Raw genomic sequence first — 17,110 nt, 5'->3', positions numbered from 1 at the left:
AGCATTATCCCAAACTACAAATATCCCAAACTACAAATATAAATACAGCCGATTAAGTTATTAAGCAAATAAAAAGAACATGGACTTTGTCAATGCATCAAGCCTGAGGCTTTCAGCTGACAGGGTACAACAATATTACAATGATGTCCAACTGACAGCCCCCAAGCTGCTGGTAAACTACAAGTCCCACCAACCCACAATCTGCATTTGGTCCAATGCTAGGAGTTACAGATGTACAGCTGCTTGCTGAACATCCTTTGTGTATATTGTATGGTACCTACAACTGTAAAATACAAATATGTAACTTTTGTTACAAAAATACACAGTATAGTATGTCTTTTGTATTTCTCCTACCTTTTTCACCCAAGTGGCCCCTCTGATTCTGGCCCCGGCACAATCTTTTTGAAGCCTGCTGTTATTATGACCCTTGTAGCCCATTGCAGGTAGAGGTAATTGGCAGCTGTAATGCTAGAAGAGCCAGGAGGCTACAGACCACTTAATGCTGAAATAGAAGAGTCTGTAGCAGTTGCAGAAGAGAATGTGTAGCAACTCTAATCAGAGCATTTTGCATTTTACAGGCATTTGTTCAACTGGTGCTGCATTATTGCCCCTATACAGACAGATCAGGACATTGATTCAAATCAGATTCCAGTATTTCAAGTATACAGAAGCCTAAACTTCCCCCGCCAGGCCCAATAACTCTGGCATTTGCCAGAATCCATTGCCAGTCCTGCCCACAGATTAAAGGAGAAGGAAAGCTATGGAGGCATTTTATTGCCAATAGATTAGCTGCAATAGTGCAAGCTAGAATGCTATATTTATTCTGTAGAATGTTTAACCATACCTGAGTAAAAATCTCTAGAAACTCTCTGTTTGTTTAGGACAGGAGCTGCAGTATTAGCTTGGTGTGACATCACTTCCTGCCTGAGTCTCTCCCTGCTCACTTATAGCTCTGGGCTCAGATTGCAGCAGAGAAGGGAGGGGTTGGGGAGAGGAGCAAACTGAGCATGCTCTTGCCCAAGGCAATGAGGTTTAAGCTGAAGGCATAACGTCTGATACAGAAGCCCATGAGTACACAATAGAAGGAAAGAAATGCAGTGTTTCTTTTGACAGGGGACTCAGAGCAGCATTACTTTGGGGGTTTACTGGTATATTTAGATGGACCTTTCTGATAAGGCTTACTTCGTTTTAACCTTTATTTCTCCTTAACATTCATAACATGATAATAATATGAGGTGGGCTTTGAACTGCAACCCCCAGTTTGTGGACCATATATATATATCTATATATATCTATATATATATCTATATATATATCTATATATATATCTATATATATATCTATATATATATATATATATATATATATATATATATATATATATATATATATATATATATATATACACAATATGTGATATATATCTACATGCAGCCCAGAACTCAGGCACGATAAGTTTATTTGCTAAGAGGAAAATGCATGTCAGGCAGCAGGAGAGAACACATTCTAGGAATGAAGAGACAGTAGCACTGCGATGCAGGTCATATTTCGTCCACTAGAGGGTATTTGTAGCTTAATGACAAATCCTATGGGAGATAAAATGGGATGAAGTATGGAATCTGAATAAAATGAGTCTCGGCTGCCATCCTAAATTGTGTGTCTAATAACTGTTACCCTGTGCTTATCTGTTTGCCACAGTATTGAGATGAGTTAGGTGGGCTTCAGCTTGTGTCCTAGTTCTGCCGCACTGTAGCTGGCTAAGAGGCTGTCGTGCAAGGGATGCTGTTTCGTATTCGATCCTCCCCCAATTCAGTGCAAGGTGATGGAGAGCTGGACACTGGAGCAGGCAGTAATAAGGTAAGGAAGCCATAAAACAATTGGAATAGGCAGTTAACTGAACAGAGGAATTCAGTAAGTGCCACATCTTCACACCATCCATTGGCTGATTTGATGATTATTGATACAGTATATATGAGAGATGATATGTGTCCTGGCCTATCCTTAGCCTGTCAGGACAGTGAATCTGTGTCTCCCCTGCCTATTAGACAAATGCAAACCTAAAGGTGTATTTTAACACACAATGGCATCATTGAAACAAGCTTCAGCTACTCCTGCGCCTAGTGCTGGGATGGCACCAGCAACGGTATTAAGCAAAGAAGAAAATACATGCTTAAGGCAATGCAAAGATACATTATCTAATTCCTCAGTGACATTCTGGTCCAGCCTACTGACCTGTGCAGGCTTCTGCTGGGAGAGAAGGGGAGGGGGCTGGAGTGCTGCAGGCTCTCTATTCATGAGACCCACTTTGTGTAGCAGATGCTGTTGGCTGGCTGGATGGGAGCTCTGTGCTGCAGGGGGAGAACACAAAGGCCAATCCCTGCTTATAGAATGAACAGCTCTGAGCAGGCATCAGTGCTTGGTGCCTCACAATAGGCACAACTCTTTTCCTCTCCGCTGTTGCTTTAAGAGCTCTTGCTGATTTTTTCTCAGCCGAGTTTGCCAAAGGAGAAGACCCTCTTCCTGTGTTGCCTAGCAACTGGACTCTTCAGAAGGGGGAGCCAACTTCCTCTGCTCTCCAGTCTGCTGGCACAGTGCTGCAATCCTAGCGCAATGGTCAGCCTTCTCCAACCATAGCAGGACATTCTGTAAGGAGATGGGCTCATGCTCTGCCATCGCTGCTTCTCCAGTGCCACCTCACTGAATGCCCCGCTCAACTCTGACACTTCAGATCTTCACCACTGGAACCAGACGGAAGACTCCTGCTGAGGTACTGGCCATGAGCCCCTGTCTATCCTTTTTATGTACCCCCAAACTCACCTACTTGTTAGATTTCAAAAGCTACCAGGTAAGTGGTGACCTATTACTTCTAACTCCCAGTAACCCATTGGGCTAAACCATATAGCTTCCCCCATCCCATGCACTCAGGGTGTCACCACCCTTTCACTTCAGCAACAGTGGGGCGTGGGTCACATTTCATCCACTAGAGTGCATTCACAGCTTTATAACAAAGCCTGTGGTTATTAGATGGAATGTTATATGGAATCTTCATAAAATGAATCTCCGGGTTCCACCCTGAGTTTCTTGTCTAATAACTTGCACTAATGTGATTCAGCATCACAATGGTACTTGCCCTTGCCTTGTGTGCACAAGAGGTAAACATCAGGCACCATGAGCCTCTGCTAGGACTGGTGTAATGATGTCATTTTACATCTGGATTTTTCAGGCTGCCAAGATCTAGAGTTATCAGTACCACCCAAAAAGACTGGCCTCAACTTAGTGATATTGCCCTGTTACCCAGGCAGTAGAAGTTGGTGCTTTGGGTGGGGAAGTTCCACATCCTGTGTGAAGGCAGCCCTTGTCTCTGCTAAGTTGATGTGGGAAAACACATTATAGACCAAGAAGTCACACAAAGATTCTCCATAAATAATGCCTCAAGTAGACACAAAAAAGAATAAGCTGCAATCAAATTTGCAATGGGATCCCAGTTAGTCCCAATTAAAGGGATTCTGTCATGATTTTTATGGTGCAGTTTTTATTTCCACAAGTAACCCCAGCACACGTAACTTGCTCAAGGGATTTTAATGTCAAAACAACAGTAACAACGTTTCGGGGGCGTACACCTTCGTCAGGTGCCTTAAATAAGTAAAATTCAAGTATCCACCCCTCCAATTATGCAAATTTACAATATATTATACAGTTTGAGCATCAGTCCATGAAATGGAGAAAAATCATTTCTTTTTTATAAAGTCCAAGCAAAGTCCGTAAGGTTGGTGACATGAATGCTGTTAGGAATAAATTTACACATTAAGGTGAAAACTACGATACAGGGAGTTGTAGTTAGACAAGAATTGTTATAGAGTTCAATTAAGCAACAATGCATGGTTAAAAAATGTAACCAAACCCCTTTAAATAAAAAAAGATTAGCCACACCTTCCCCTGCTACTAGATTCTATCAAACAATTAGAAGAATCTGTGAAGGAATAAGGAAACAAATTAGAAACATAGTAACTGGAAAAATGTTACAAGTAAATTCCTCATTTAACCTTCTAGATGACTGTGTCTGCAACAACCAGATCCAGTAACGTTCACACTGGGCTAATTTTAGTTCATAATCAGCAGTCATTACCTTCTCCAGTACCTGCCACCTTAATTGGGAAGTTCTATGGCCTTTCTCAAAAAATGTTTGTACAAAAGCGTTTCTTGTTTTTTTTCCTTTTCTTGTCAGCTTCCTTGTTTGCTTCTTTTAGGGGTGGTTTGTAATTTCTAATGGCCGCTTTATGCTCATTAATGGTGTTAGGAGAATTACTTCTAATGATACCCTATATGCGTATGAGTCAGAAAAAATGATTGACAAATTCACAGTAAAGGGTTATGATAAGAGATGCACTCCTAAAAATACGCGAGGAGGTTGGTAAAATACCACAAGCAAACGTACTTACAAAAAAAATGTCTGAATTAAACAGAAACGTATCCCTTTTGTTTCAATTTACAATACTGTTAATACATCTACATGTGTTGGAGTTACTTGTGGAGGGGCCGTCCTCCTATACCCCAGGCACCGTACGTAATTAATTGAGAGGCCAGTTGTACGTGTGCAATTCTTTGCCTAAATCGGGACTGACTGCAGTTTTTATTTCTAAATTACAAATAATTCACTCTACCATATAAAATGTCATTCCTGACCCAGCAAGTGTATTTTTATTTAGTTGTAATATTGGTGTGTAGGCAGCCATCTCAGGTCATTTTGCCTGGTCATCTGCTTTCTGACAGGCTGTTGTTTCTTCATCTCAATGTAACTGAAGGAGTCGCAGTGGGACCTGGATTTTTACTGTTCATAGATCTACCAGAGAGCTGTTATCTGGTTACCTTCCCATTCATCTGTTGTTAGGCTGCTGGGGAGGTGAAAGTAAGGGGGTGATATCCCTCAAATTTGCAGTATAGCAATAAAGAGTGACTGAAGTTTATCAGAGCACTAATCACATGAGTGGGGGCTACTGGGAAACTAACAATATGTCTAGCCCCATGTCAGATTTAAAAAATTCAGATTGTTCTTTGGAATAATGGATTTTATTGCAGAAGTCTGCTGGGGCAGCACTATTAACTGATGCGTTTTAAAAAAAAAAACATGTTTTGTCATGGCAGTATCCCTTTAAGCGAGGCTGCTTGCTAGACAGGAAACTGGTTCTTAAAGTTGTCATAAATGTTTCCACATGCACCATTACATCACTTTAAGCAATCCTATCACTGTAATAACTGCCCCCCCCCCCCACACACACCTCAGTTTCATCCCCAGGACACAATTTACTAAATTGTTTATCACAGTTGTGTGAACTTCCAGGCCTCATACAGGCAGAGGAAGTTATGAAAGTGCCTGGGCCTGTATTATTAACTGTACTGCCTAAACAATCCATGGAACAACAACCAGGTCCTGAAAAAAACATGGGCATGTCAGTATCCCTTTAACAGATTTTCTTTCAATCCATTTATCTGGTTTTGCATTGTCACCTTTTCAAAGGTGAAAGACAAAGTTTATTTGTCACAAACTCTGTTTATTCTGAACGCGCAAGAGTCAGAACCCCAAAACATAGAAATCATGGGCTTCTACACTGGAACATTATGAAGGAGAATGGCAGTGAAAGTGAGTTACCAGGGGGAGAGCATAGAGATATCTCTTCACAGCACAGAAAAACTCAAAACTGCGCTTACAGCCAAGCAGGTGGCTCTGCCCTCAAGGCCAGGGTACTAGTGACAAAGGCTAGCGTGAGAACATAATCCATTCAAGTGAGGGGGGGCTCTTTTTTTATAATTTTGGGTTAAGGAGTGTCTGGGGATCCACGTCTTTTCCTTCTGATAAAAAGCAACAACACATAATACAAATGTGGCACAACAACCCCTGCAGGCAGCTGATTTCCTGGTAGTTTCACTGAAACTCCATGCCCTTTTTCTGGTTGGGTTGCTCTTGTGCAACACAAAATAAAACATAGCATGTGTTGAATGTTATAGCTTTTTATCTTGTTTTGTGTAAATGTTCCAGGGCTAAAAACTCAACTTTCTGTGAGTGTATCACTCAGCATCAATAACCTGCATTTGGAAAAAAATAACACTCTTGTCAGCTATGCCACAGATATCATCTTAGCAGCAGCCCATTTTAAAAGGAAAACTATAGCCCCAAACAATGTAGGTCTCTATAAAAGATATTGCACTGAACAACCCATATGTAAAACTTTGCGTATTATAAATAAATCATTTTCATAATAATTTACTTTTGTAGAAACATGTGCCATTGGGTAATTCTAAATAGAAAATTGCCATTTTAAGTACTAATGGCCACCCCCAGGATCATACAATTCACAGTGCACACAAACCAAAACAACAATGACAATGAACAGAAGTATTAACAATATCCACAAGGGAGTGCAATGAGATAGCATAGAAGACTTTGCAGGACAGGTTGGTAGGGATGGGCGAATATTTCTGTCTTGTTTTGCCGCAGAAATGACCCCCATAGACTTGCATGGCATTGTGCGTCAAAAAAAAAATCAGCATGCATCAAAATTTTGACGCCCATAGACTGTAATGGGCGTTGCCAACATTTCGCCAGCGGCTAATTTTTGACGAAACAAAACAGGTCAAATTCGCCCAAGCCTACAGGTTGGTAGTTAGAGATATACTGACAGTATACAATATTGGTTAGCATACATCCCCACAGGATAATCAATATGAACAGAGCAGCTTACATAGAGGCACTCCCAGCTTTCAGGCCCTAGCCTAGGTGAAACCCAAAGATACCTTTCTAGTCCCTGAGTCTGTACACGTATTAACTTCTGGGTAATAGTGCACCCAGGATCCTGGTCCCAATAATAATCCTCGGTGGAACTTCAGGCTGCTTGGATAAATAGACCTAAACTGTTTATAACTCCTAGAGTGATTTATTAATGAGTATGGCATAACATTTACTAGATCTGAACTATCTAGGTTCCACCAGACCCTTCCTACCTGCTGGGGTAAGGGATATTACAAAATGGACCCAGAGCACTTGTGTTCAGCTTATATACTTTGACATATTGCCATCTAGTGACCAAACTAAAGAACTATAAAAGTCATATTTTGACCCAGGAACAATAGCTTATTTCCCTTCTATGGCTAAGGACCCCACTTTGCTGTCTAAAGATATAGTCCCCCCAGTCCCCTATATTAGCAAGCCAAAATTGCACTGCAAGCATCAGTATCAGTTATGAGCAAGATGACTAATGTAGCACTTATAAGGAAAATGTATATTGTTTTATTGGTCTTCCTGCTTCTGTTTGGAACATTGAGGGTTACGCCCACTTTAACCTAAGCACCAAAGGGCCTATTTATGAAACTGTGTAACATAGAAGTGTTATTTATAAAGCTGTGTTATTTTCTGAATATAATGGATTTTTTTAATGGAAAAAAGAACCCTCCCCAGCCACCACCAGAGCTGGGGGGGGGGGTAAGGGGGTCAAACTTCAAGCAGTGAAAGTGACATTATGAGCAGCCATGTATGTGACAACACTTCCACAAGCTAGGTTGTGCAGTGAGGTCCAGTGCCTAGGGTAGCACTGGACCTAAATACAGCACTGGGTGGAGATGGTCATCGGGGAACGTGCACCAAACCATGAAAAATTTTGATTTGGATGAATGCTGAAAACAAGTACATATGATTTTACACAGTGGAGTATGCAATTAAAAGTGCTGTATTCTTATTCCACTTTTTCTTTTACTTAGCTTGATAAACATGAACATTTGAAAAAGAGCGCCTGCTTGAAACATGTAGTTTGTTAATAAAAGCACTTAAAATTTTGCAGTTATGCATGACCAGTTCTTGCCACATTTTTCATTGGATGGAAGCCATGGTATTGGTCTAAAAATTAAAAGACAGAATCCTTATTCTTCCATGTTATGAAGATAGCTTGATATGTCACATGACCTCCTGCACAGAATGCTTCTCAGGGAGAATTTAATTATTCCTTACATCTTTGTTGATTCAGGAACTCTCAGTAAAAGTTACTGTCATCTGGCGTGCGAGAAGCTCCTGAAGTATGCAGATCATCTTGTCATATTGTGTGGCTGGGAGGGATAAAACCACCTTGCACCGTCTGCACACAATTTTATTGTTCAGTTCCTCACTGTGCAAATCAGCAGAAACAAGCCTTCAGCCAAGCTTGAGGTGAGTGCAAATATACTGTACATCTGTAAAACAGAAATCATTCCATAGAGAATTGGGCAGCCATTGTTTGGAACTGATATAGAAGAAAGTGAAATCTCTGTATATTGTTACATAGCTATTAGAATGAGACAAGTACAGTAGAACCCCAATTTTACATTTTTCAGGTGGTGTAAAATTTTGGAAACTAAAATCAGGGAAATGCATGCAGGGAAATATGCATTAAATATTGGTGGGACTACAAAAAACTGTGTAAAAATGTGGGAAAACTTAAAACTGGTGAATGTAAAATTGAGGTCGTACTGTATTAATATTTCAAACCTAAGACAGCCTATGTTGCTTGGTATGAGAAACTACAGTTGAACAACATCTGGTGAGCTACCTGTCAGAAATTAAGTATAAATACCTTTAACTAAAGTTGGGTACACTAGTGTAATACTAGGGGGGTTGTGGATGCACACCTGAGGCCAATTTCAAAAAGTTTAAAGCCCCGTCTAAATGATTCAAGTAAATATGCAAGTGCATGTAATTTTGAAACAGGGTTTTTTTGTTACAAAGTTATGATCATAATATTGATAAGCCACCATACCACGTCAAGGTAAAACCCCACATGGTGGTCCCTAACTTATTTATCTCTAATCATAGTAAAAAAGGAATATTACCTCTCTGTGTAGTACCAATTCTTTATGTAAACATCTCCTGTGCCTTGGTTTCAAACTCTGTGCTTAATCCTCCCCCGCCAACGGCTTTTAAGAGGGAGAGACTGGCTTAACCAATGCCCAATTTAGAAAAGTAGAAGTCAGGTGTTGTAATTAAAAACAAAGTAGAGTGATATGTGCAGTTGCACAATAGTGTGTATACATGTGTAAGTGAAATGTGGAGGTGTGTATGGTAGTGAAAGGGGAAAAGTGTATGTGTATTTGGGAATGTGTATAAATGTAAACATAGAATGAAAGAGTGTAAAGGAGAACTAAATGAGTAACACAATAAGTGTGTGTACATAGAGAAGTGTCTAATGGGACGTTGTTTTTTTCACGGCTAGATCCTCCCATGCTGCTAGCATCTATGTCTTTTAAGAGAGAGAGATTGCACAAACCACAACAAGTGAGGGGGACCACCAAAAATATAAAGGGTGGGTATGAGGGTGCAATAACCACATGAGCTTAGTCAAAGCTTCCGGCAAATACAAAACTAAGGGGGTTGTGGATGCACACCTGAGTCCCATTTCAAAAAGTTTAAAGCTCTGTCTAAATGATTCAAGTAAATATGCAAGTGCATGTAATTTTGAAACAGGGTTTTTTTGTTAAAGTTATGATCATAATATTGATAAGCCACCATACCACGTCAAGGTAAAACCCCACATGGTGGTCCCTAACTTATTTATCTCTAATCATAGTAAAAAAGGAATATTACCTCTCTTAGTACACTAGTGTAATGCCCAAATAACCTGATCACACTGTTCATACAGTGGGAGTTCCTCCGGGAATAAATGCTATGTTGTGAAACATAAATAACCATAAAGAAGCAGAAAAGAATCCCATAATGAGGGCTCATACAGGTATATTAGTTATCAAAAATATTACAGAGCAATCCTTTTGAAATAAAAAAAATAGCAAAAGTGGTATAAAGGTGATACCTTTAATGGCTAACTAATACAGTATAATCATAGCAAGCTTTCAGAACATTCTAGTTCCGTTTTCAAGCTGATTACAATGAAGCTGTGGTGTGACTAGGCTAGACAAAAAACACGAATTGATATTTTATAAAAGTAATAGGGTTAAATAGCCAAAGAGGATCTTAAGGCACCCAATGGACACATTGAAGAACATTCAAACATCCCTGATGTGCATTTCACCATCCAGGCTTCCTCCTGGGGGACTTTATGGTTTATTTGTGGTTCTTTATGTTTCACACGTGCCACACCTGTCAGACATGCCTTTTGTCATAAATATCTACTGTAAATGTTTACACACTATGTGCCATTGTGCTTTTTGACACATTTATTTGGGTGCTACTGCAGTAGTGTGGGGACTCTGCCCTACACAAACAATTACACCAAAACAAAACAGCTTTTTATATACAAATATAAAAAAGTTAGGTCTCTGTTTAGTCCATAATTTCAATCTGACAAATAGGTAGTAGCATTATTGGGTCATCATTTGTGTTTAAACAATGCAGGTGTGGTGCCAGTACTCTTTTTCGGTCTGTGTATCATTATTTAGTGTCCCTTGAACACTGAGGGCCCACAAATATCTATCAAACTTTAAAAGGGAAGAGGAAGCACAGGAGGCATGCTCTCCTTCCTCATCAGCACCAAACACTCAACATTTAAAAATATGTGGGTGCCCCATGGACAATATTGGCACTTGCTATTAGAACAGTATCCAAATCAAACCCCCAACCTTTGCCCAAAGTGGGAGTCCACCATTTGAAAGACCTGCTATTAGAAGGCACCTTTCCCACCCTGGCACTTAAATCAACCCAATATACAGCTACTCTGATATCTCCAACTACGCCATGCATTTACCTGGCAGTTTGGATCCCTAACACCTAACACAATGACCTCATCCTACGAAAATAGACTATGGGACCCAGACCTATGAAGTTAATCTATGTAATATATTTTCCTAGCCTGGGGAAACCATTTGATCCTTTGACCTTGGAGCAAAAGGGCCGTAGACATACCCCATTTAAAGGAGAATTCAACCTTTGGGGAAAAAAACCTGTACCCCCCACCCCATGTAGACCTCCCTCCTCCCCCCAGTCTAACTACCCCCCCCCCCCATGAAATGCCCCATACTTTGTACTTACCCCTCGGCACAGATTCTTCCAGCAAGTTGCACGCATCCCTCTTCCGGCTCCTCTGTAAGCTAACTGGGATATTGGTATTTCTGCACAGTTGGAGCAGTTTGCCGGTTTGCGACAACTGCACATGTGCGGAATTACACGGAAATTGCTGATTTCCCAGTCAGTTTACCGAGGAGCCGGAAGATGGATGCGTGCAACTCTGCTGGAAGAATCTGCAACGTTTCGGGGCCACGCCCCTTTGTCAAGCATGATGCTTGACAAAGGGGTGTGACCCCGAAACGTTGCAGTCCGCACAATAAACGAGCAGGTAACACTGCAATTTCAATGCCTGTGTGCCAATCCTTCTCTGTTCTCTAGCTTAAGACACTTTAAACATGATCAAACCTTTCAGGACCACATGCCCCTTCCTCAGTGATTGTGAATCAGTGAGACTGTACAATATTTATAGGGAAATAAACAGTGACCCCTACTGGTAATCCCTGGGAGTAGGTGTAAAGGGCAAGTAGTACACACATTTCAAAAGCCAAATTTTCACTATCATATAAAAGCCAATACAGTCCAATATTCTTACATGTTAAAGTTCATAGCAGTTTCAAAGTGATTTATGCTTTTTGTTTTTCCTATAATGGCCCATTCTGTGAACAAATTTCATTAAACTTCAAATAGAAGTGTTTCATATATTTAAATTAAAACATTTTTGGAAAAAAAAGTAACGTAAATCAAGTAACATTACACACTGACTAGGAAAAGGGCATCTAAATTGCAGAATTCTGTCCTACTCTGTTAGTAATATTGAAGAGCAATTATAGAAAACAGTTCCATCCCCAACTCTCATTTAGGCCCTTAAGGGACAATATATTTAACTTCCAAATCCAAAACGATTCTCTTTGGAGGTTTTTTATCCACATTCAAATTATTCATTTTCACTTCTTCTAGCACTTGCCAACATAATTGTGACACACAGTGTTTATGTTCTGCCTTTATTGGCTTACAGAACTAGGATTGCCACAGTGTCAATCATAGGGAATCCAGGGCACTTTCCAAATTTGGAAAACTGGGCAGGCAATTTTGACCCAGACAAGCCTAGTGGCAACCCTATACAGAAGTGACCTTAGAATGTGCCTTTTGAATAGAACTACGATGTTCATTTAATCTCATGCACCATCCTGTTGTTTTTTCCAACATATTACTTACCACAAGGACATTTCAGATAAGCGTAGAGACCCTGAGGTTTAGGTATTTCCACAGGCAGTTTCCCCTGTAGTTTGGACACCTAGGGGCAGATTTACTAAGCTCGAGTGAAGAATTTGAATGTAAAAAAATTAGAATTTTGAAGTATTTTTTTGGGTACTTCGACCATCGAATGGGTCAAATTCGATAGAATCGTATCATTCTAACGATTCGAATTAAAAATAGTTCGACCATTTGATAGTCGAAGTACTGTCTCTTTAAAAAATACTTCGACTTCATACTTCGCCACTTTAAACTTACTGAGCTGCAATGTTAGCCCATGGGGACCTTCCCCAGCACTTTTCTAAGCTTTTTTTGATCGAATAAAAATCCTTTGATTGATCGCTTAAAATCGTTTGAATCAAAGCATTTGCGCTAAATCCTTCATATTGGATGGATTTTACTTCGAGGGTTTATTAACCCTCGAAATTCGACCCTTGATAAATCTGCCCCTTAAAGTGGTCCTTAGTGAGCCATGAATGTAAAACGGTTTAACTGAATGTTATCAGTAATCTAATCTGGTTCATTGCTTGACCAGTAGGTTGCAATGTTTAAGGTATAAAAGGGAGAGCACACGTGCTTAGTAGTGATGTGTATCACTTCATTTCAGGGGCTCAAAGTAGTTGGACCAGTGTTTCAAAAGTAATTGGACCATTGACTCAAAGGCTATTTCATGGGCTGGTGTGGGCAATTCCTTTGTTATGTCTATCAGCATCTACCCCAGCATCATTTAAGAGCTCATCCATTTCTTTTTTGTATTTGACTGTGGTATCACCAGAAAGTAACTCATAATGTTCACAGTTACTTAACCGTCTCTCTGCCTCCTGTATACTGTTCAGAAACATGGTATTACAGTTTGATTTGACTGCTGGCAACCTAAATATCTATTAACAAAGAGCCTTTTCCCTTATAATAAAATTGTGAGCACAAGGATGTATGAATAATGCAAATGTTTATTTATGTGTATAAATGTGTATTTAAGAAGGTGTTTCACTGCTTCGTTTCATTATATTTTTAGGGTTTACAGAGACTTATATCTGCACACTTAAATCACTGCTCCAAGGTACCTGCAAATGGAGGCAAAAGTTTTATGGGGAGCACTAAGCCTCTTACGGATATTTTGGTCCTTGCTTCCACAGAAGGGATATATCCATCCAGATGAATTCTTCCAGTCTCCAGAGGTCATGGCCGGTATATGGTTCTCTTATTTATGAAACATAACCATATTCATAGCACTCCTTTACCTCTTATCTCTTTGACACTTAAGATCTTTTAAGGGGGGAATGTAATATGTTTCACTTGCGCACAATACATTCAGAAAGACCACTACAAACATAAGCAACCAATATTTTCATTGTTTGCCTCTTTTTGACTGACTACAGGCCTCAACGACTTCCTTGCAAAGTCTGTGAACAAATGGCTTTTGCATACATAAACAGAGTATTTAATACAATTTTGCATTTTTTGAGCCAAAATATTTAACGAACCTACAGAGCAGGTTTTATGGTTAACCGTTGCTTAGAGATAATGAGCAATGTAATATTCGCCAGAAAATAATTTTAAATGGCGAGCAGCACTAAACGTTTGCATAAATGCCATTTTAAACAATGCTTTTTATTTTAATTACATTCCCCCTTTAATCTTTGATGTAATTGAACTTTGTATTTATTATTGTAATGACCACGGTTTGTCCTATTATTTTATTGTTTATCTGTACAGTACTGCATATATAAGTATAACTGCTATATAAATAAAAATATACATACATACTCTGTGCAGACACCTACCATTATCAGTTTATTAGCATTTACATTAATTCATGCATAATCATATTTTCTTTGTCTGCCAAAGGTGATTTCTTGGATTTGGAGACCAACCGCCCTTGGGAATTCCTTCCTACTTTCCCCTGCAGGACTATACTCATTCCTGTATTAACATCTGGTACAGCATTCTGGATTATTAGAGTATTACGGCCCATTGGTGCTGAAAGGGTTCTCAGTCACAGCTATGTTCTTATAGTGCTTCCAAGGATCATTGTAACCATTCTATCCTTCCTGCTGGATTACAGTGTATATCATATAGCACCTGCCTGGAGATCAGACCGCTGGAAAGCAATGACCCTTCTTGCCACATCTTATGTTACTTTAGTTTTTTATACAAGGACAACCAGCAATGCAATAGAAGGTATTTTGTTTGCTTTGATTCTGCTTCTCACGTCACCCGGAAGCCATGGCTGTCCTAACCACTACAAAGTCAAATCCAGTCATCTGATTGGGATTGTTCTGGCAGCTGGGATCTTTAACAGGCCTACTTTTCTTGGTTTTGCATTTATGCCAGTTCTTAACTGGGCTAGAAAACATTATAACTCCCAGTTCTCCTTCAAAACAGCACTTTCCAACATCTTCCAGCTATTGCCTAGCTTTGTTATCACTGCAAGCATCTTCATAGCTGCAGACACATTGTATTATAGAGGGTACCACCTATATTCTTTATCTGGTACTGAGGCCTTCTCCAAGCACATACTAGAGAACATAGTGTTAACTCCTCTTAACTTCCTCCGTTATAACCTTAGCCCAGATAATCTTGCCCAGCATGGAACTCATCCTCCTGTTACACACTTGGCAGTGAATGGGGTCATGCTGTTTGGTGTTCTTCATGTGTCCGCTGTGTTTTCTGGCATAAAAATAATGAAATGGTTCATATATACATCACTATATAGAAACAAGTCTAAATGTGATGAGTCTGTAACTAAACAGTCAGTTTCACTGTTCACATTTTATTTTGTTCCTCTCTTACTTCTGTCATTATTTAGACACCAAGAACCTCGCTTCCTGATCCCCTTGCTTCTGCCGTTAGTCTTATTAAGTACCCAATGTAAGAGAAACATAGGCATGACCTCTGGTATTGTCATATTTAATATCATAGGAGCCCTCTTCTTTGGAAGTCTACACCAAGCTGGCGTAGTTCCCAGTTTAGCACATGTGCAACAAACTGTGCAGTCGGAGTACCCCTCTAATAATCTTACAACCCATTACACTATCATTTTCACCCATACCTATATGCCTCCTAAACATTTACTCTATTTACAAACTGGACAAAACTTGGTGAATATTATAGACCTTGCTGGTTTTGATAAAGACCAACTGTGCCCAAAACTGACTGAGATTAAAAGAGATCTCTTGCATAGAAGTATACATTTATCAGGGCAGATGAAGCATCATTTCTTAGTTGTGATCCCCGGTACCATTGCACCAGTATTGGATAATTGTGAGTTAGTGCTCAAAAAGCGGACATCATTTTTCCCTCACTTGTCAATGGAAGACCCACCTACACTGTCAAATTTGTTCAGTAGTAATCTGACCACTCAGTTAGCACTGCATCTGATTGAGGTAAATCTCTATACGTGAAAGGGATGAGATCTGCGAAACATTGTTAAAACTTTGTACAGTGTACACTACATAGCACTTTTTGGCATCTCTGTATTATGGAGATGATCCAAAGGTTGTATAATTTTGTTAGATAATTTTTAGTTCTTTCCTGCAGTTACAAAAACAAATACTTTCAACTACTGCTATTTACTGTAAAAAACAACAACATCATAATGGGAAACTAAATACCAGTGTAAAATACTGTATTTAAGGACATGTGCAGGGGCGTAAATACAGAGGAAGCAGACCCTGCGGCTGCAGGGGGGCCCAGGAGGTACAGGGGGCCCCATGAGGCTTTTCATTGATGAGCAATTTGAACATATATTGGTAAAACAGGACAAACACTGGATATGTTGGGGGCCCTAAAATTAATTTGCTGTGGGGCCCAGCAACATCTAGTTACGCCACTGGACATGTGACTATTGTTTTGACATTACAAGATTCCCACATATGGGAAATATCAGTGCCCATAGCTACACTGTGAAAACTGACAGTCAGGGGAGGTTGCAGCATGCTGCATTTAAAGGGGATCTATCACAAAAATAAAAATTTCATAAATAAGAAACTTTCTAAATATAATCAATTAGGCATTCTGCATCATTTACGTAATAATCATGTAACTCTTCACTCTCCCACACTCAGCAGCAACCTGTCACTCTTTATTTTCTCTTAACGAGTAGGCAGAGACAGTTAGGTCTAATTCATCCTTTGGGTGCTTGCACCCTTTGCCTAGATTAGTGCTCACACTTTCAAAATAAACAGCTCTGATGGAAATCCTGTTTCTCCGTGTGAAGGGTGTTTGCCAGAGCCAGTTATTTTGTTAACTTTTGTTTGTGCTGCAGTTGGTTATTTGAGTCAGCCCCCCTAAAAGACGTATTAGACCTACCTAAGTGTGACCCAGACCTCAGCATGAAGAGAGCAGTGAAGGTTGCTGAAAGTGCAATACGAAAGACTAACTTGATTATATATATTTATTTATAATGGTACAGATTTTTTAATTGATTATATTTAGAAAGTGTCTTAGTGCAGTGAGATGAAGCTTATATTATTTTCACAATAGATCCTGATGGATTGCATCTGATACTCCAGCCTCACTATGTTGTTTTCTGCAATTAGTAGATAGTTGGATATTTGTTTATGTCTTGCCTTGTGGCTACTTAGATGAAAAACAAATTGTCAGTATTGTGGTTTATGGTTTTATGCACTTACATTTATATTTGTACCAAAGGAAAACCTCAAAATCTAGTATTTGATTGTATTATGTTAAAAAATGGTTGTATAGCTATGTAAAAGGCATTATTTTCTGTCAAAATGGCCACAGCCACCTAGAATACCCCTGTGCTTCACTACACTGTTATTGTAAGCAAACATTATCCTCTGCAGTTCAGGCAAACTAAAGATGGCATGGGGAAAATATTAATAAAAAAAAAGTAAAATTAATCTTGCGTTTCACATT

At 39.5% G+C, this 17,110-nt stretch overlaps 1 protein-coding gene across 3 annotated transcripts; it reads left to right on the top strand.

Annotated features, from left to right (window-relative positions):
• The first annotated feature begins 1,495 nt into the window (after window positions 1-1,495).
• Window positions 1,496-17,094, top strand: pigz.L (phosphatidylinositol glycan anchor biosynthesis class Z L homeolog). 3 transcript variants are annotated; one of them, XM_041563271.1, is made up of 4 exons: window positions 1,496-1,857; window positions 8,013-8,191; window positions 13,245-13,417; window positions 14,078-17,094. In XM_041563271.1, the coding sequence occupies exons 3-4, from the start codon at window positions 13,300-13,302 to the stop codon at window positions 15,631-15,633; spliced, it is 1,674 nt and encodes a 557-aa protein (XP_041419205.1). In that variant the 5' UTR covers window positions 1,496-1,857; window positions 8,013-8,191; window positions 13,245-13,299; the 3' UTR covers window positions 15,634-17,094. The 3 variants fall into 3 exon arrangements, with proteins under 3 accessions (XP_041419205.1, XP_018119103.1, XP_041419204.1); XM_018263614.2 differs by lacking the exon at window positions 1,496-1,857 and adding an exon at window positions 1,899-2,767; XM_041563270.1 differs by lacking the exon at window positions 1,496-1,857 and adding an exon at window positions 1,899-2,845.
• Window positions 17,095-17,110: the final 16 nt, after the last annotated feature.

This window comes from Xenopus laevis, chromosome 5L (assembly GCF_017654675.1).
Source record: "Xenopus laevis strain J_2021 chromosome 5L, Xenopus_laevis_v10.1, whole genome shotgun sequence".
Taxonomy (NCBI): Eukaryota; Metazoa; Chordata; class Amphibia; order Anura; family Pipidae; genus Xenopus; species Xenopus laevis.
Note: the sequence above shows the minus strand (reverse complement) of the source record. Positions and strands in the feature narration are given on the sequence as shown.

Bases quoted from the DNA above. Each gene is read 5' to 3' on its own strand.
- pigz.L (XM_041563271.1), top strand. From the start codon at position 13,300: ATGGAGGCAAAAGTTTTATGGGGAGCACTAAGCCTCTTACGGATATTT. The intron at 13,418-14,077 runs GTATATGGTTCT...TGTCTGCCAAAG, and splicing joins GTCTCCAGAGGTCATGGCCG to GTGATTTCTTGGATTTGGAG.